Here is a 21743-nt window from a genome sequence, read left to right on the forward strand (position 1 = left end):
TTCCCAATGGATTCCCAATTTTATTATAAAATACATTTCCTCTGAATCTTAAATAATATAAATTCAAATATTTGATTTTCTTATTAATATTGACAAAAGCTGAACAATAACCCTGTCCTACCCATTGTCTTGCATTGTGCTGATTTCTAATTTATTAAGTGTGGGTTCTTGTATTAAAACTACATCACAAGACATTCTATATAGTGCTGTGAGAATGTTTGCTCTTTTAATAGGGCCTTTGATTCTTATTTGTTTTATTTTTGTTGTACAATGATTAAAATAGAAAAAAATAAGCTGCATGAATCTTGTAGCACACTCCAATGCGACACACAACAGGCTGTGTTTAAATTCCCTATTGCAATCACTACATTCCTCTTGATCCAGGTTGTAACTGTCTTACAGCTCAATGAACACTTACAATTAAATATAACCAGCCGCTTCGCCATCTCCCTCACCTTTACCTGTCAGCAGGAGATTATCAGTGTGTGTCTGAGAGCTCCGGAAGAGGTAAACAGCAGCTCAAAAGAAAATGCCCTTTTTTAATAAAGTAACCTTCCAAAAACTAAATATATTAAGTGCATACCGTTTTATACACTGAGTATATTAGAGTGTATTATAATGTATATTATAGTGTATTATACTGTCTATTACAGTGTATTATACTGTACATTATAGTGTATTATACTGTATATTATAGTGCATTATACTGTATATTACCGTGTATTATACTGCATTATACTGTATTATAGTGTATTGCAGAGGTGGACAAAGCTGGGCCTTCTACTCCTGATCTTTGTTCAAACCCTGTTCTAAATTGTTTAATTAAACTTTCATCCAGACCTTAAAGCAGTTACTTATATAATTGCTCCTGTTAACCCTGCAGTAGAATGGGGCCGTTATGGTAACCAGAACCTGCTTTATCCTGTACACTCAAATAACAGTAAAAGCTGCTGCAGTTATACTAACCATCCAGTGACCCATAGTCAAGTACTGGCATGCTTTTAAACACCTAAAGTCCCTTATATTTTATATATATATATATATATATATATATATATATATATATATATATATATATATATATATAATTTTTTCTACATATCCGAAAATATATCCCATTAAAATACCCTTTTAAACGAGAAAAAAAGATGTAATAGGCTTTAATAAGGGTATTTTTATGGAAACTTTGTAGACATAGGTTCAATTGATAATCTTACATTTTGTGGTTTCTGTACCTTTTCCCTATGCATAATCCCTTGAATATATATTTCTACTATATCTGATAGAAATTGATATTTTTGTTAATATTTGGGAGACCAACCCTGTTTGCATAGTAAGTGGAACTTCATTCTTGGACTATCCTGTTTCCCTAGGTCGACTTGAAAATGAAGCACTCCCAACATTTAAAGGAATCAACAGTCATCACGGCAGCACAGGTGAAAGACGTTAAAATTGTAAAAGAACTATCGGGCATCAAAAAGAGAATCAAGCAGATAGTGGTGACGTGGTTGAATTACTACCTTGTGGCTACAGGTATAGCATGATTTAAACATATCTTTATATGGTACTTGTTAAAGATTGAGCCTTCCTTGACCCCAAGAGCCCAAAATGTTGTATGTTAAAATGACTAATGTTTCCCTTCTTTACAGACACTTTTACAACCAGGGTTATACTCTAATGCTAGTTGAGGACAGCCATAGGTAAAACATATTATTACATGAGTTGGACCCATTCCTTACCCTCACCACTCTATGTGAAGAAGTGTCTCCTCTCTGTCCTACATCTCCACTTCATTTCCAGCTGTGTCCTCTGGTCCTGGTTTCTGTACTGTGTTTTAAAGTATTGCTTACGGTTAACTTGGTCAACTCATTTAAAGATTTTAAAGACTCCAAACATTTCCCCTCTAATTATTAATTGTTCCAGGTTAAATAGATTCCATTCTTCCATCTTCGTAGCTCATTCCATTAAGCTCTGGGATTAGTATGATTGCTTTTCATTGGACTCTCTCCAGGGCCACAATGTTCATTGGGTACTGTGGTGACCAAAAGTGATTGCATCCCTGTACTTGTAGTGGCTGTCAGTACTGAAGAAAAACACCATAACAAAAAAAACATCCAATTTAATTTAAGCTGTTATTATTATATAGCAACAAGATGTCAGATTAAGTCCATTTTTGATACTAAACTAATTAGGCACAGTGTTGTCATCCCCTTAGGTCTACGTGATGCCAAGGAATCTCCTGGTTTGAAACCCTCTCGTCCCGAAACCAAGCGGAAAGCTGGCCCTCCTCCCTCTCTGAACCCAGTGCCATGGGTCTCTGAGGGCTCTCCTGCAAAGCTTGTAGTGCTGAAGAGGAACCCAAGACACTACCTGCTACCATTCCGCAGGTCTGTATCTAAAACTGGCACCCCTTCACTACCCTTAATGAAAGGGGTGTTGGTTGAATATGAATACATGTAAAAATCAAGCACAGAACAAGCAATGGGAAATGAGGTTAAAATGGGTTGGCCACTCCCCCAATCTTTATGTAGTCTGCTTGGTAATTATCCCCAGCTCTAAGTCCTCAGTGTAGAAAAGAAACAACAGAGGTCCAAGTACCGAGCCCCACTGAGTGCATTACCCCAGCTAGAAGCTTCTCCCATTACAAACACTCTGCTTGTGTGGCACTTTGTCAAATGCTTTTTGAAAGTGTGTTAAATCACACTAATTTTTGAATCCCTCTTTGGTTTGTCTATAGCCTATGATGTTGGTACTATGTAGATATTCATCTTGTTTATCTCATGATTTATTCCATGAGTTTACATGAGGTAAGGCTGATGGGTCTGTAACTTCCTGGCTCCTGGCTCTTCTTAAATATGGGTACCATATTTGTAATCCAACAGTCAGCTGGAGCTCCTACCTTTATTGATGTGCCTGGGTAATTGCATTATTCCATTATTGTGAATGTTTTTCAGTAAACTTAGTGCTAAAGCTCCTGCAGGACAACAGACAGTGTAGGCAGTATTGACAGCCTCTGTCTCTGCATTGATCAATTATCTAGTCAATTATCTGATGTGAATTATGAAAATAAATTGATCAGTCTTATAAAAGTAGCCTATTTACACAAGTGTGTGCTAAATGTTGCAATTGACACTTGTTACTTATTTCAACTAACTACTGTAATAAGACCATCTGATTACCACATAACTGATCTGAAACCATAGGGTCTCACTGGAACTATTAAACTTGAATCATTGGAAATCCATGGTAGCAAATGCATTCTTAACACAGCAAGCAGGGTACTTGCAAGGGGAGTAAATTCTAATTGGTGCCATGTACACAGTGGGGTGCTGCAGAGATCAATGTTAGGACCCCTGTTCTTATCGACATAAATACATAGCAGACTTTGTAGATGACACAAAGCTGGGGGAAAGTTGAAAAAACAGAGTTGGCTTGATGCAGTGGTTGGTGTGGTCTTTCTTTTAGGGTGAAGTTGCCAGTGAAGCCTAAGGCTTCCTGTGTCTCTCCTTCCACCACCTGGAAGGGCATCCCATCGTACTGCCCGGTTCAGCTCCGAGAGCTCGTCTTTGAACACAGCGATTCGCAGTTCTGCAGGTGCTCCAAACGCGTCCCCCGAGTCACCGATCTGGAGCTGGATTCCTTTGTTAAAGCCCAGAGAGCGGAGCAGGTTATTGTGATCCAGGTGATCTCATCACTTCACTCATACAGCAGCAAGTCTGCAGAGCAGATCCTGCACAGAATGCAGCACAAGCGCGTGTGTTTCTCAAACAAACCCTGCTTTGAGGTACTTTTCAAATGAACATATGTACAGTTATTCAAATTTGTGTACACATAGCATAAGGTCATATGGAGTGAATATATATTGCTTTATTTATAGTTACAGTATATAACAAAATATAAATTACAGTTACAGATAATTGCTGCTTTTCATATATGGGACAATATATTTATCAATATATTTCAATATAATTAATAATAAGTAAATGTTTTATACCAATGTAATGCATTTTTTGATGCTTCATAGTACAATTTAACTGGGTTTGGATATAAGCTATTAAAATGTAAAGTTATTTCATCTCTGAGACATTGAAGACAATCACTATTTGTTGTGCATGGCTTGGAGTTCTGCTCTGACGTCAATCAAGCAGACTCGTTGAAAAAACACCTACAATTTCAGAAATAAGTTCTGTATTATTAATAATGATTCATCACGTTTGAGTACCCTACAGTATCAAACAAGTAAGCATGGAAAAAGACTACCTTGTAATGAGATCATGAAAAGCCTACATCTGCTGGTAAATGAATGAGGGAACTGGATTTATTTAGAGCAAAGAATTAGAGAGACTAGATTCTTTATCTTAAAAGAAAATAAAATATTTTCTTAATATCTATATATATATATATATATATATATATATATATATATATAATATAAAATATTATATTAATATATATTTTATATATCATACATAATATATCATACAATGATATAATAACATTGTATGATTTTGTACACTAACAACATGTGATTGTAAATACACACACACACACACACACACACACATATATTACACATATATATATATATATATATATATATATATATATATATATATATATATATATATATATATATATATATATATATATACGCACTGAGTGTACAAAACATTAGGCACCCCTGCTCTTTCCATGAAGTAGACTGGCAAGGTGAATCCAGGTGAAAGCTATGATTCTTTATTGATGTAACCTGTTAAATCCACTTCAAACAGTGTAGATAAAGGGGAGACAAGTTAAAGAAGGATTTTTAAGCCTTGACACAATTAAGACATGGATTGTGTATATGTGCCATTCACAGGGTAAATGGGCAAGACAAAAGATTTAAGTGCCTTTGAACAGGATATGGTAGTAGGTGCCAGGCACGCCAGTTTGAATGTGTCAAGAACTGCAACGCGGCTGGGTGCTCGGTTTTTCATACTCAGCAGTTTCCCATGTGTATCAAGGGTGGTCCACCACCCAAAGGACATCCAGCCAACAGCAGGCCTGTGGTCGAAAATGGCTTATTGATGAAAGAGGCCAAAGGAGGCTGACACGAATTGTGCAGAGCAACAGACGGGCTACAGTTAGTCAACTGACAGTACAATACAACATTGGTGCCGAAAGTCCCATAAAAGAATGCGCAACTCGTTGTACCTTGACACGAATGGGGTATGGTAGCCGATGCCCTAACAGAGTTCCCCTTCTTTCAGCAAAACACAAGAAATTGCGGTTGCAGTGGGCTAAGGAACGAAAACACTGGATTGGTGTTGGTGGTGTGATGGTGTGGGGTGTGTTTTCATGGCACACACTGGGCACCTTGATAAAAGTGGAGCAACATTTGAATGTCACAGGATATCTGAACATTATTGCCAATCAGGTGCATCCCTTCATGGCAGCAGTGTATCCATCTGCTAATGGATTTTTTCAGCAGGATAATGCCCCATGCCACAAGGCTAGGATTGTCCAGGAATGGTTCCACGAACATGACAGTGAATTCAGCTTACTGCAGTGGCCTGCCCAGTCACCAGATCGCAATCCAATTGAGCATCTGTGGGATGAGATGGAACGAGCTATTCGGAGTAGATATCCACTACCAGCCAAGTTGACAGAACTGTAGGAAGAATTGGAGTCAGCATTGGTCAGCATCCCTGTGGAATGCTTTCGACACCTTGTAGAGTCCATACCCCGATGAATTAAGGCTGTTCTGAGGGCAAAAGGGGGTGCAACTCAATATTAGGAAGGTGTTCCTAATGTTTTGTACACTCAGTGTGTGTGTGTGTGTGTGTGTGTGTGTGCGTGTGTGTGTATGTGTGTGTGTACTATATATATATATATATATATATATATATATATATATATATATATATATATATATATTTCTAAATTTCATTCTCAGTCTATGTACTTTCATTGTACTCAGTTTAAAGATAATGGTATCACCATCAGTAGACACTGTGTTCTTCTTTCAGAGAAAAAGAACACTTGGAATGCATTGTATTTGTAATGACATCTTCCATTGTGAACAAAGTCAATAGGTGGATGTTTGAGTTGCTTTTTCCTGGAGAAGCAGTGCATGATTTTGCTTTATCTTTTTACTTCTTCGGTCACTCTGTCAGTCATGTTGTGCTTTATAATGCTATAGTGGGGAGCCATGGTTATGAGACTGTGCTATCTGTGTTCTGCTTTACTGTATATCAAGAGTGAAAGTGTTAGTGGAATGGCATTATGGGACAAAGGGGAGTTACGACCATACTTTCTTATAACTTGTTCCATGGTATAAAGAGTCTTCATTCATTTTCATAGTGCTCCCAAGACCCCTATAGACTGGTGAGGTATGACATCGACACAGCGTCCCAGCTGACAAAAACAAAGACCCCTCTTCTGGTAGCAAGACATGATGTGAGCCCAGGAACAGTGCTGGTAAGTCCTATATTATGACTCAACGACCAACAGACGTAATTCAATCAAGAACTATAGATTACAGGGCACACTGTGTTGAATTGGGATTTCATGCATACACATCCATTTCACAGGCTCCAGCACGCCCAGATCAGCGTCACAGCAGACAGACAAGTTTCACTTTCAGGTAGACGGCCATTAGCAAGCAGAGAAACAGTGAAAGCTGGATTGTATTTCAGAGACCTCTTCCAACCGTGCCACATTATGTATCTAGTTATAATTACTGTATGGCACCATTCTCTTTCAGAGCAGGAAAACTAAAAAAGATCTACTTGTATGCAGAATGAAGCAGTTCAGTTTAGAACATAAGAACATATTTAATCAGGTCTGAAAGGATCCAAGTGATTCAGTATCAACAATACAGCTCGGTAGCCCATTCCTTACCCGCACCAGTTTTTCTCCTACCCTAAGTCTATCCACACTTAATTTCTAGCCATGTGTACTCTAGTTGCTTGGCTGCTGTTAATTTTGTCAACTTCTTTTAAGATAAAGAATCTAGTCTCTCTAATTCTTTGCTATAAATAAATCCATTTACTTGTCAATTTGCTTGGTTGAAGAGTTATTGTGCCTCTGGAAATCTCTGTAAGTGACAAAGGGCAATGCTGGTCTCCTTGAGTAACTGCTGTGTTTTCTTCTCACTTCCTTTGAAAGGGCGGAGGGGCCTCCTCTGGCCTTGACTTGCATCTTGTTTCCCCTCTTTGTTTTAAAGCACACTTTTAAAGGACAGCAGATCTGGAAGAATGCAGGTCCTAGTAACAGGGCCTTGGGGGGAGCGGCTAACAAACACAGGAAAGATCCTTCAGATGGCGTATTTACTGTTTTCAAGATCTGTGTTCTAAAAAGCCCACTCCAATATGATGTGTTTATGCTTTGCATGCTGTATTTCATATTTATTCAGCAATGAATTCCTTGCTTAATAATAATAATAATAATAATAATAATAATAATAATAATAATAATAATAATAATAATAATAATTGGAAGTGAGGAACCTTTAAAAGATGGTCGCTCTTTTAAAATATTCATCATTTCCAGACTTTGTGAAAAATAAAATTTTGGCTTGTGATTGATAATGTTTACATTTATGAATGCTTCTTTCATAACAATGTAAAGAGCAGGAAAGAAAAACTTCCTTTTCATAGCAACCATTGCAGCTCCTGGTACCGTCTGAGATGATGACATATAGCTACAGTCAATGCAGGAAATGCAGGATCATCAAATTACCATCTAATCAGATTGATTTTCCTGTAAAATAGAAATGCAAAGACCTTGGTGTTGAAATAGATTCATTGCTGTCAGCAGCCAGACAGTGCGCGGAAGCAATCGAGCCAAAAGTGTAGAGTACAAAGCAAAGCAGATTAGGATGAGCTCTGTGTCCAATTCTTTTCACCACGGTACCAAAGGGACATTTGGCCCTGGAGCCAAGAACCAGGGCTTAAAGGAATGAGCTGTGAAGATAGGCTGAAAAAACTGAATCTATTTAATTTAGAATGACCTCCTTTCATTGATAAATGTTCTTATGTAATAAGATTTTGCCCAGCAAGTACAGATGTTGATAACAAAGCCAATGGGCACAGTCAAAAGAAAAGTTACTGTACTGCTTAACAGACTACAGATTGAATTGTTGGAAAAGAAACTAGATGGGTGTTTTGCCTAGCACAGCAAATGCATATGCAGTTGATCATGCTCACACTGTAGGTCTGTTATAAGCCATTGGGTACTGTAAGTGCTTTCTGTGATTCGGACACACAGTGCAAGGTTCTTTCCCCACTGAAAGAATTGTAACTGTTACAATATAGGTCCTTTTAAAGCCCTAAAATTAGCATTTAAGAGAGTGGATAAAAATGCTCAAAAATGAATACCAGAACAACCCAATGAGTCCTTTCTTGAGAAGCTGTGGCCCTAACTCAATTCAATCCTTTGTTTGGAGCGGTGGGCCCATTATCTCTGGCAGTAGATAGTTCACTCTAACCAATGCTATACAAAAAAATCTGGACCACAGACATAGTTGGAGAATTAAGGGGAGATACTTTTTCACACAGAGTGGTAAGGGTATGGAATAGATTGCCTGGCTATGTTGTTAAGACAGAATCACGACTTGGAATCAGACAAGCTTAAATGGGCTGTATGGCCTCCTTTTTTTTGTACATTTTTTCATGTTCTTATTTATTGTGCGTATTTTTAAAACTGAATACAGTACAGTTAAACACTCCAGCCTTTGTCTATAAGGTGCCTGCAGGAATTTGAAGAAAACATTTTATTGCCGCTTTCAGCACCTTACTGTTTTTCAGTGTCCCATTTTGAAAAGTCAGAGACCGAGCAGATTTCAAGGACGGTGAAATTATTTCTATCAAGGTCTCAAAAAAGCCTTTATTCCAAATAAATAATGGAATTTTCCTTTCTGATTAGTTCAGCCTTATTTATTCCTGAACCAGTACTTCCTGTTTCCTCTCTCTCTCTCTCTCTCTCTCTCTCTCTCTCTCTCTCTCTCTCTCTCTCTCTCTCTCTCTCTCTCTCTCTCTCTCTCTCTCTCCTTTCCCTCGGCAGATCCTGGCTCTCTGCTGTATTGTGCAAAACATGGGGCTTTTCAAAACACTGCCATTTATATTTGAGATATATCCCTAGTAGTGCCGTAAAAAATTGTGACAATAGACATTTCTTTTTTTTTATTTCATTTTCTACATAGCGGTGAATTAATGACCACATATTTTGTGCACTAACCCAAATAATAACTATACAGTATTATATATATATATTTTTTTACTGACACTGAAAGTCCAGCACCACAAAGGGGTATAAGACTGGTATCATGGAAAGAGTATTGAGATTGCAAGACTGTAAGATGCTATCTGAAAGGAACTGAGAGGCCTCCCATATACCCACCTGTGGAAAATCCTTTTGTAGCACCAGTGCTGCCTTCCCTGGTGGCACACACACACCGGATTGCTTTGTAGCAAAGACTCCCGTTGATTCTACAGAGCTTACTACTCACTTTTTCATCTGCTTTTAATAATGATATCTATATACCAGGGATAGAACGACTGTAAAAATACAGTTTGCCTTTTCAAAGTTTTCCTGTCATACTACATTTATTATATTTGTAAGATAATTCTGTTAAAACAAATGTACACGACAGTGTTATTGGTTAGCAGTTTTTCTTGTCCTCCCTCCTCATCACAGCCAGGGCAGGGAGGAGCTCCAGGGAGGGGTGTGGATCCTGCCTTAGCCCTGCCTCGCATCAGTGCTGCTCTGTGAACGGAAAACCCTGCTCAAGTCCCCCTGTAACATTGCCAGCTTGCAAACGCCTACCATACCCTGCCCTGTTGCTGATCATCTCACTTCCTTTCCTTGGTTTATTTAATAGGTACAACACAGGCCTAGAGGAGCAAGTATACACCAGGGGGCGCTACAGGGCTGATCCACGACTAATACACTGTGCAAAACATGCGCACTGCCATTTTTGGCACTATTGTTTCCAAAAGTAACTAACATATTAATAAAATGTGTGGGCTCACCTAAAATAATACTACTGCTACTACTGTACTAATTATGTAATGCTGATTGTTTTCACCAGATTCCAGGGGGTGAGGCTTATTCTGGTACTAGTTTGGATATTTAAATGGGGGTCTGGAGAGTGTAGGAATTGCTGCTGAAAAATGAGCAGTGCACTAGCACTCTTTTGCTTATTTTGCCATGAGTTTAATGGATTTCTGCTATATTTGAACAGTACATAAGAACATAAGAAAGTTTACAAACGAGAGGAGGACATTCAGCCCATCTTGCTCGTTTGGTTGTTAGTAGCTTATTGATCCCAGAATCTCATCAAGCAGCTTCTTGAATAATAATAATGATATTAGTTGCGACTGTTTTAAGATGAACTATTCATACATGAAATGTTTTAAGATTAACTATGAAATGCAAGCACTTTCAAGACCTCTTCTTCAGGTGTAAGTGGAAATTTTAAGAAACATATGTTATTTAAGGGCTAGTGGTATTTTACAGGTAATACTAGACTTCCCACATCAGTAAAGTGAGACTAGAGGTCTAAGGCATTGTGACAGAGATCATAAGACCATAAGAACATAAGAAAGTTTACAAATGAATGGAGGCCATTCAGCCCATCTTGCTCGTTTGGTTGTTAGTAGCTTATTGATCCCAGAATCTCATCAAGCAGCTTCTTGAAGGATCCCAGGGTGTCAGCTTCAACAACATTACTGAAACATTTCTCTGGATGCACAGTCCTTAAACTGTTCTACTTATGTCAATGAGTAAATACCTTGAAGAGAGAGCGGTTTATTTCTAATGTTCTAGGAATGTGAATGATTTCCTGAAGATTGCCTGTTGATTGTAAAATCATTTCTGGATTAGTACACCTACCGTATCATTGAACTGGCAGAGATTGTGTTAAGGCCGCCATTTTATTGTATTCTTCTGCAATTGTTCTAATCAATTCACCAGAGCTCAACAGGGGGGAGGGTCCTGACAAAGCACATCACGTGAATTATTGTAAACCCACCACGAGTTCTGTTTGCTTTTGTAGGGTCCTTTATGTCTAGTTAAAAAAAAAGCATACAGCCAAGATCTCCCAAGACTAAAAACAGGAAAAGGAAAACTGTGTGGTGCTGTCCAGAGACTCCCGACCTCAGCTTGCTCGTCTCTATTGTCATTTCCTGTCTATTTGTCAACAGATGTATGCTCAGGGGAAACTGCTTTTTGGAGGTACTGTTTTAAACGGATACGGCTTCAGCAAGAAGAACCTGCTCAAGCAGATCGCCAAAACACGCAGGGATTTCTTGATGGGCGACGTCCTGCCAGATGACTACAATTTTAGGTAAAGGGGAAGCACAGACTGTGTCAACCAGACTTGTTTGGGACCCAGGCTGGGCTGGGAGGGGTCATAGATAAGACTTTGATAACTTCACTTTGTAGATGTTGTTTTGTTTAGGGGACCACGCATTTAGTTGCTGGTCTTATCATACTGAAGTGGACACTGCCAATTTTTTGGACCCTGTTTATTAAGTATTTTCTCCTCGAGATAACAGTGGGCATATGCACAAAACTGACTGCAAACAAACTTGGGATTTAGCAACATGTTTAAGTGTGTAAAGTTGCTGGTTGCACATGCGCCCAACAAATGAATGGACACTGGGAGCAGAGACATCATAATCAATTATATCACTCACTGGCCCCTATCCCTTAGATACAACATTTTAAATAGATCAACAGAAATATAAACTCCTTTACAAATAACCTGAACAATATACACATACATTTCCTGACCACTGAAAATTCAGCCCAGGCATTTTATTACAGCAGTGGAGGTATCGACTAAAAACCCAAACAGAATAATTTACAGAATAGCGTAGGAATTTCACATTGGCAGTAACTTGCTTCCTGTGTCAAAAAAAACAAAACCATGATTTCTTATTGGAATTTGTACAAACATTTACATTGATTTGAATAATATTACCCCTAGAAATGGTGAGTGCTATGATTAGACATAAAACTAAACAATCACTGTAAGATTTTATTTATTTAATGGTTTTTTTTAATCAACTAACCAATTGCCAAATCCTAGATGTAGCTATACTGCATAGTCAGAAACGTTTTCAAAGAGGGTTCAGCTAATATTAAAGTTAGTTATGCAATTGCCAAAATATTAAAAACTAGAAAAGTAATAGTGCTATTCACATTAGTCGTGTAACTCTTTATTCAGCCAGACCTTACCGCACGTTCAAGTTGAGAACGTTTACTTGAGGCCTAAAGCTGAGGGAACACAAAGCCACTTTGTGGCTTGGAACTTGGTTTCAGTAGACTGGGTTTCAGGCCACTGTACGGCACACCAGGGGAGACTTGGAGTTTAGTACAGCAAACTTGTCTCAAACCAAGTCTCTTGAACTCCTGGAACCAGGTTTCAAGCCACCGTTCCTGTAAAACTCGCTTCATGTTCCCTCAGCCTAAGTTCGAAGGTGAAATGCTACTGCTTTAACAAACTGAGTTGCCCCTGAGTTCTGAAAGAATCTGATTCATCAGACCAGTGAGATCCTCCAGTATTGCCATTGTACACTTTCTCAAAGATTTAAGGGCCTTTCCTTTTTCAGGGATGCTGTAAAGGATGTATTGCAAGCTGCCTTCTCAATAAATAAATACCCTGCATATGGCTGATTTCTGGTACTCAGAGTGAAACTTCCCTGTTTTACAACAACCTTCCTGTTGTGCTTGCCAGTAAAACACATCTACCTTAAGTTTCTGCACTTGAAACTAATGTTTTACATGCTCTGGGATTAGAGTTGACCTATACCTGTATTCAATAACATTGGCAGAAAAAAAACGAATTGATTAGGCAAGTCATCACTTAGGCAGAACCTTTTTTTTGCACTACACATTGTGATGCATTTAAACTATTTTTCCAGAAATGCTCTTCAGAAACAAATATGTATTAATAAAGTAGCAGCAGGTTAGTAAATACATGCATACTTACACATAATTACATTGTTATGCATTGTTACAATGTACTTAATGTGTAATTTATTTTGCATGCTGTAACTCTAAACCTAACCATAGCTCCCCTAACCCTTTTCTGATACAATTGTGTACTTTAAAAAAATACTAAATTAGAAGATAAAGTACAAATGAGAGGAGGCCATTCGGCCCATCTTGCTCGTTTGGTTGTTAGTAGCAACTGGTTGTAAGATATGTAGTAATACTAAAATAAATGTATCCAATTATTTGGCAAACGTTTCGACTTGAAGGTTTTTTTCAGGGTCTTTATACAAAGTTAAAACATTAGTTCTTTAAATATTTTTACATAAAAATGTATACATACATATACATATATACATATATATATATATATATATATATATATATATATATATATATATATATATATATATATATATATATATATATATATTATATATATATTATATATATATATATATATATATATATATATATATATATATATATATATATATATATTACTTTCCTTTCGAAAAATATGAATTACTTAAAGTTTGGAAATGTATACCTTCAATATTGATAACTAGATTACTGTAACACAATATCTGGATACATATTTGTGTTATGATGATGGCTTGGCACATTTAGCTGCTGCAGAAATCATTTAGCCGAATACGGTTTATTCTGTGAGGACTGGTCCAGGGGCTTGGCATTTGAACAGATGAGAACTGAAAATGTGAAAGAACACCAAACTTCCTGTCCGGTGAAATCAGAGTAAGGCGCAAAGCAGGAAGTGAAGCTTTGTTTGTCATGGCAACAGGGCTTGAGAGATAGTGGATAGAATGCAGGGAAACCCATGGAGGTTGATTGTAAAAATTATTTTATAAATTATGTTGTCATCACTTGTCAGTACAATATTTCCCTTACCACATACACTGGCCTACCGAAACAAACACTTAAATACAACCAATCACATATAAATGTTACATACACTGCAAGCAATTAACCAAATAAAAGCAGAACACAATATAGCTTTAAATTAAAGCTTAAAATACAACCAGAAAATTAAATAAACATCTGAATGAATACCACATGCAATGTAATCAATATATATTATATCATACCCCCCCCCCCCCCCCCCCCCCCCCACCCAAAAAAAACAAAAACAAAAAAACACTTATACACAAGAGGATATTGCTTTAAAAATGGTGGAGACATTTGAATGATTTGTTTGCATATCTTTTTCTAGAAGAACAATTTAAAAACAATATGAGAACCTAGCTCAAATGAACTATTGTGGTCTAATTCTGGTGTTCTACATTGCCCTGCCCTCTCACCTCAATCAGGAAGTGCATGAATACCAGGTATCACATTGACTCCTGCGGTCACTGCATTTTGTACTCCTGTGGCTGTTTAATTCACCCAACAGCTGAGCTCAGGAACTCTATGAACTTACTCAACTAGTGCACATAGAGAACGTTTGAAACCCTATAGAGACGAAATGCACTGGAAAGAGTTTGCCGGTACCAATCGATGCTGTGATGGATAACAGAGTGCACATTCAGTGTAAGTAAAGACCCCCCAGTTCCCTAATAGTCTGCATAACAAGGAATAATAAATGATCCCTTTTCTCCGTTCTGACTGCGTAAATGTCCACGCAGTCCGTCAAAGTCTGTGTCCATTGTTGTGAATGATTGTGTGTGGTGACACACGCTTGCTACTCCGTTAACAGTTTAAATGCCGCTGAATTAAGGAATTAGTGAGGCAATAAGAGGTTGAGTGTAAATCATGTCATTAGATACTGTAATGTCAGATTTGTTGCAATTTCCTGCATCTCGTGCAAATTTTCCACATTCTTAACAAGCTTTTGTAGTTCCAAATAATAACCAAATGATTTAATATGGTTATGTTTGTTTGGGATCTACAATGGCAATTTATAAAGCATGCATTTTAAGAGCATAAGAACAACAGAGGCCAAATCCTGCCATCAGTGCTTGTCTGGTTTCTCGTAGCGGATTGATCCCCAGAGTCTTTGTTATGGCTCTATCTTGACCCTACTATGACAAATTGTGAACATTATTGGCAATTATACAGCATCTGGGCACTGCTCGCCCATTGTTTTCCATAGAGGTCAGCTATTCTGATATAGCTCAATAATGGAAAAGATGGCACTAATTAATGACACCTGTTCTAAAACAACTGCTTACTGTTGATGAGCTTCACAGTGACACTCGAGCCCCGGTGTCAAAACATGAGCTCTCAGAGGAATCCAGAAATGATTAAATAACTATTACTATTTTACTCCACATGTTTAATACCATTGCCGTGCTGTGCTGTGAGGTGTTCCTAAGTAATAGTAAAACTCCCTTGTTCAAATAACCTTGTAACATGGCACAGCAACGCCATTATCCCTTAACGAATGGAGACCTCTTAAAAGGGTCAGTTTATTTGGAAATTAAACTGGAAGAAATTATATCATTTTCAAGTTAATGGGAATATATTTATTTATATTGAATGCATACCTTATTGTGATTAATTAATTTAATACCATTAAATAATGCTCCACAATTGCTCTGTTATGTATAAATTTATAATCTCTAATTTCTGTAAATTAACTTGTGCCTTAAGGGTTTCTCTATTAATGCAGGAGATTAATTAATATTACAAAACTAGCAATGAACAACTTGGAACATTCATTTAAGTGTCTGTCTGTGTGTTTTGTTTCACTTTCCCAAATATGGTGTAATTTGCCAGTAGGTACAGTACTGGCATTGATAAACCTTCATCTTTGTGTCCAGTTGGTTAGTTATACTATATTAATCAGCCTGGATTGACAATGATTTTCATTTTAGTTACCCATCACCAGTGCCGAGGTTACAAAGATACAAATGCGATCGCACACACACAGCATCAGTCCTGTGTCAAGAGAATGAAGAGGACAACTGTGACTATGACTCTTCCTCAGAAACCCTTCAAAGGTAAGAGCAGGAATTGTCTGTTGCTTTTGTTTTCAGTTTGTACAAGGTAAATTTGCCTCTGTAGAGTTTCCACAAATGCATCTGCATCGTCAAGTTGCTGGTGTATGGCAGGTGTAACAAAGTGTGAGGCAAAGTGTTGGATGTCCCAGGGAACAGTCATGAGGTAAAAACAGAGTAACTATCCAAAAACTTTGATTGAAACCAGAAATTTTTATAACAACAAAAACATTTCAGGGATTGTTCAGAACTGCAAAACATCACATTACAGAGGTATTGTCAGCATTAATTTTTCACCAATTTTATATTTCAAGCAATAAATAAAACGTAATGTCCAGTTTTTGCAGTGATAGAGTGTGTTAGCCATCACAATATCACATACGTCTTAAAATCTGTACATGTTATCTTGCGTATTTTTTTTAAATGTGTCTATTTTTACTCCTGTGTTTGAATGAGTTTGTACTGTACATGAATGGAGCTCTTGCCCAGAGATTGCTCCTTTCCTAGTGTAACACACACCAATGCACACGCGTGGGCATGTTAGCGCAAGAGGACTTCTTCTGCTTGGCAAAAGTCATTGTAAGTACAGCACCTTGGTAACACTGAGGAACAAAACCTTTGCAAAACATACTTGTTAGAAACTGAATATGGATAAAAACCAAGTAATATCAGTTTAAGCTGGTACCTAGAAGGAAGAAATCCATCAAAGCAAGTTAAACTTTCATATTTGTATTTTTCTAATTTATTTAACCAGCAGATTTACCTTTTGAGACCAAGATCTCATTTAAAAGGGGTATTGGAAAACAATAAAAACATGTATGGTTTAAACTTAATCAGCAGCACACATAGATCAAATAACAGAATAAATAAGATTAGTTAATGTGGACTGAAGGATAAGCATTGGCAGGAGGTTCAAATCAATTCCCAAATACAATCTTTAAAACCAGAGAAAGAAAGATGATCACATTCCATTTTCATGCTATGATGGAAACAATTCCTTGTCTTTGGGAGTTGATATGCAAAAGATAATTCTCCCAAACATGGTTGAACCCTTATAAATATCTGCAAGTAATCAAAATGTGGGTACATCTCACTTACACAGCTATAACCTCTTCCACATGTGTTTGACCCAGCTGAATAAAAGACGAATGGAGGAGGGGGCTGCCAGTCCAAATGAACAGGCTTGCTGTAAAAAAAAAAAAAAAAAAAAAAACATCAGCACTGTCTGTGGACATGAGGTCTACTCAATTTTTCTCAAAGGCCAGGGATCCTTGGCTCCCATTGTAGTTATTTTTACAGAAATACACTAAAGCGACTCCCTTCCACTCTTAGATTTTCAAAACATTTGTACAAACGTTTGTCTCAACATTGGTAGTTTAGATCCATTACGGTTTAGATAGACCCAGTTCTGAATTCTATATTTCTTCAGAATTTCAAGACACACCCCTTGCCTTTTTAATATGATCAGCTGAACCACATATATAAAATAACTTTTGGTTTTTTGCTTTAGGTGAGTAAACTAAAGATAAAAATGGTTCCTCTTCCTCTTAACCTTTGTTGTTAATCTTGTTGACCAGCATGGCTTGTTTTATTCCGAACAGTTTATCTCATTGTTTCTAGCTGCTTTTCTTGCCCGAGGGTCAGGTTTCATTAGATATTTTCCAGCCTTGCTTGTTTAAAAGCCCTGCGCATTATATCTTACTGCCTGTTACAAGATGCTCACAGTGTCCAATTGCTTCTTCATCAGGCAGAGACCAGACTCCACTGTGGACTATGTACTCAGGAATTTATCAGACAAAGACTGCGTCTCCTCAATAGTGAAAAGTGTGAAACTCAACAGAACTTGCAGGTATCCAAAGAAAAGTGACTGATTCTGATTATATGGAGGAAAGATGAGACTAATAAAATATGTTGGTTTTTTTCTGCTGCATCTTTGCCTGGTTGTTTGATTTTAGACTTATCAAGTCAAGTTTTTATTAACATGAAGAATATAGACCGTGATAATAAAGTACATTTCAATATTACTGCTCGGACACAGACAAGACAAGTGGACTCATCTGCCTATATCACCAGGCTCTGATATTCTGAATAACTTAAGCTAATATTTCTATCAAGTTTCATAACAATTGTATATGTGGTTCTCCACATACGTGCAAAAATAAATGTCCTTGTTTCTGTTTTGACTGTTTCTCTTCTGTACTGTTCATAGAAATAAAAGCCTTCCCTCTTTTTCCCCATTCCTGTATATGAACATGTAAAACACAGGAAGAGTGCATTTTTATTTCAGTATAACCTTCAATTTCCATGGTAACACATACAGCAGTAATACATATATTTGTATTACAGTCTGCGGTCTTAATAAATATGAAATGGCCACTGTGAACTAACAAAGTGTGTCAATATACGGCATTGTTGAGACAGCCTCATTCAGGCAATAAGGACTACAATAGCTCAGTATTCATTTTGAACCTGTTTCAGCCTTGTCCCCACTAGTTTCTTACTACTGGTAAAGGTCTGATCTTGCCATCTGGACTAACTTGGGCCTTCCTTTGGAAATTAGCACTTCTACACTGAGGCCAAGTTACTCCCAATTTTGTAGACAGTCACACCTTTGTACGACCAATCTTTTTACTTTAGCTCTGGTGTTTTTGTGCATGTTTTGATCCAATGCATTGCCTACAGTCAAACAGCAGTCACACATTGAGATCTAAAAGTGATGGTCAGGCATTAACACTTAATACAGTGTTATCCAGATAAATACTTATATTGGAAATGTTCTTCTAGTTGCTAAAAAACACACAACAAAGCATTTTACTGCTTTACTGCTTTCATTTAATGCACCCCTAAGTATATTTCATTGGCTTATGGTTTCTGTTTATTGACACTTTCACTTTGCAAGACTTCAGCTGATGTGCAATGCCATTACATGAATACTGCTGTGTAAGACAATGATTACCATTGGACCAGTGTATGATAAAGCAAAAAAAAAAGCTTTTCTCAGCACAACTAACTGTTAACATTATAAACAAAGTTAAACTTGTAACATAACAAACAAAGTTTATGATGGCAACCTAATGTCATAATGGTAAACATTATTTTGTACAAAAGTGGACAGTTGTGTTGTGAACCTGCCTAGAAAAAAACATTCAAATCAAGAGATCAGAAAACAGGCTTGCACATGCAGCCTCCTTTCTTTTCATTACACAGCATTAAAGAGCTATTCTACGAGAATTGCGAATGCAATACGGTAAACTACGTTATTGAGAATTTAAACATTTCCTTTTCCGAATTGCACAGCAATGAAAAACTACTTATTTCTAAACATAAGAATATAGAAAAAGTTTGGGAATGAAGAGAGGTTATTCCATGAAGGCTTAGCCTTTCCTAGCTAACAATTTTCCCAGACGAAGTTTCCATAAGAAAGGGTCAGATCAGTTAAACTCTAGTAGACACTGAACTCTAGGTATTAGAAAACAAAGCAGGTTATTTTAACAGCAAGTGATTCATTTATTTCTGTGAAATGCTTAGAGGGATTTTGCAACTGAAGGTTTTATTTTGATGTCTGTGTACGAGGGACAATATCTTTACATTTACCTTCAAATTGTTTCATGTCGTGGATAATGGATCTAATGGTCGTTTTATGGCTGCTGCAGGAGTGATAAACCTAACACTTTCACTCCAATAATCCCTTTCCTCAACCTCACTAGAGCTGAAAGGAAAGGCCAATAAATTTCAATTTTTATTACAGCTCCTAGCATCGACAAAAACTCTTCACAAATGGAAGCCTCTGCTTAAAATCTAGTGAATGTTATTTTACAGTCCTTGTGAGGTTTTAAAAAAAAGAAAAGAAAACTATAGTGAAAAAGTGGTTGAGCTACCAGACTATGCTTTATTGATGCTTCATGGGGTTTGGCTACATGAATAGTGCTTGTTTTGCACTATTTCAGATTATTGTTTATGATTTCTTTTATGATATGCACTATTCTATTTTCTTGTTAGCGTATTGTATTTTATTTTTATTTTTGTTTTATTTGCTAAATGTTTCTTGAAAGTAGATCTTGTGAATATTAAGATCCCTGAAAATGACATGGCTTTTTTTTTATACATGTTTTGGTCTGACATACTAAGGGAAGGGAGTGTGAATTTATTTCCATCAGGTAATCTCCCTCTGTGGGGAAGAATCTTCTCCCTCTACCCCTCACCTCCACCCTTTGATTGGTTTTATCCACTTTGCAATAAAATCAGCTCAGAACAGCTACTGTAAATTCTCTTCTCATCTGCTTATTTGTTCAGCCACACTACTATTCCATTTTGCCCTATAACCTTGGGTTCTCAGATGTTTGCCCAGAGCTTATTTTTATTTCTATTCAAACCATGAGGTCACACTAGACATCAATGCTGGTAAGAATACATTTCCTTTGGGGGTGTTTTTTTCGACTGAGGTGCTGGCAGGAGCAATATATAAGCATTAATCTCTGTATAAATGAAAGAAACTGATTCAGTGCATTCAGAAGGGAAGGAGAAGCCCATCTAATTACTGATGCACATGCTCCACACCCCCTTCCCTAATATCATGCTGCTGTTGCATCCCTGCAGGAGGTTATTGGAACATTGTGAAAGCCAATTGCATAAAAGAAGGTCCCACACTTTATTGACCTCTATGGCAGTGCAGAGGTTCTGCCTGTGTGTGTGTGTTTTGTGGCTGGCAACCATCTTGGCTGGAGAAGAACCGTTTGCAGGGGCCAAGATGGCCACCTTTGCACAGCCAACCATTGTAAATTGGTGTTATTGTTTAATTGTATAATTGTTAAATTAGTTTATTGAAAAGTGTAGGATGTGGCCAGGTGGTGATTGAATTATTGATGATCATTTAATTCCTGACCACAGCCTATAAAAGGAACAATAACATGTTTGTTTGAGGGCAGCACATGGAGAGTGCCCTAAAGACAGGAGTTCAGTAGAGGCACTGCCTAACCTAAAGAGAACATAACAGAAGAGAAAGAATGAAAGAGGAAAGAAGGAAAGAAAGAAAGAAAGAAAGAAAGAAAGAAAGAAAGAAAGAAAGAATGAAAGAAAGAAAGAACCATGATAGCTGTGCTTGAGTGTTGTTTTGTTCTGGTTTTGTTTTGTTTGAAACTTTATTTTGTTCTATGTTTTATTTGTTTTGTTGTGAATAAATGTGTGCTCCAGTGCTATAACTGCAGTTACCTCCTGAGTCTGCTCTTCTCACCACTGACCAGTCTTGACTGTCTGCCACTTTGCCACACACCCCTAATTCTTATTTGTTCTAGATTCAGTTCTTTCGACATAATACTGAAATCCAAGAGGTTTTTGTGTTGAAATGCAGATATTTCTGACTCCCTTTCCCAACGCCATGTAAGGGCAGCTTTAAATATCCCAGCACACGACAAGCAATTTAATAGCTGCCCCCCTGTCATTGTTAAAATGTTTTTACAACATTGACACATTAAATTTGATCATTTTATTGGCTGTGTTAATGGTCTGTGTCCTGTGATGATAAAAGGCTACTCTCCCATTTGGGGTAATACAGTATTGATATTGAATTATTTACAAAAGCACAATGAAGGCATTGTAAAAAGGATAGATAGCACTGACATATTCAAGGACCAGACCCAGAAACTGCAGTTCAAGCTCTTCTCATGCATTTTTGTTATTAAAAACAAAACCGGAACTAAACAAAACAAACACAGGAACAAAAAAAAGGTTTAAACAAAACTCTTCAAAATAAACACAGCATCCAAACTTTGGCTGTCTCAATACTCTCTGCTACTCTCAACACTGTCC

The 21743-nt window shown here is 37.3% G+C and overlaps 1 protein-coding gene across 1 annotated transcript; it reads left to right on the plus strand.

The window, feature by feature from the left end:
* The first annotated feature begins 11102 nt into the window (after positions 1-11102).
* Positions 11103-16044, plus strand: LOC121328623 (uncharacterized protein C3orf20-like). The gene is made up of 2 exons (XM_041273469.1): positions 11103-11329; positions 15816-16044. The coding sequence occupies exons 1-2, from the start codon at positions 11187-11189 to the stop codon at positions 15943-15945; spliced, it is 273 nt and encodes a 90-aa protein (XP_041129403.1). The 5' UTR covers positions 11103-11186; the 3' UTR covers positions 15946-16044.
* Positions 16045-21743: the final 5699 nt, after the last annotated feature.

The sequence above is a fragment of the Polyodon spathula genome, chromosome 16 (assembly GCF_017654505.1).
Source record: "Polyodon spathula isolate WHYD16114869_AA chromosome 16, ASM1765450v1, whole genome shotgun sequence".
NCBI lineage: Eukaryota > Metazoa > Chordata > Actinopteri > Acipenseriformes > Polyodontidae > Polyodon > Polyodon spathula.

Coding starts and splice junctions, on each gene's coding strand:
- LOC121328623 (XM_041273469.1), top strand. CDS start 11,187: ATGTATGCTCAGGGGAAACTGCTTTTTGGAGGTACTGTTTTAAACGGA. Junction 11,330..15,815: donor CCAGATGACTACAATTTTAG/GTAAAGGGGAAG, acceptor TTTTCATTTTAG/TTACCCATCACCAGTGCCGA.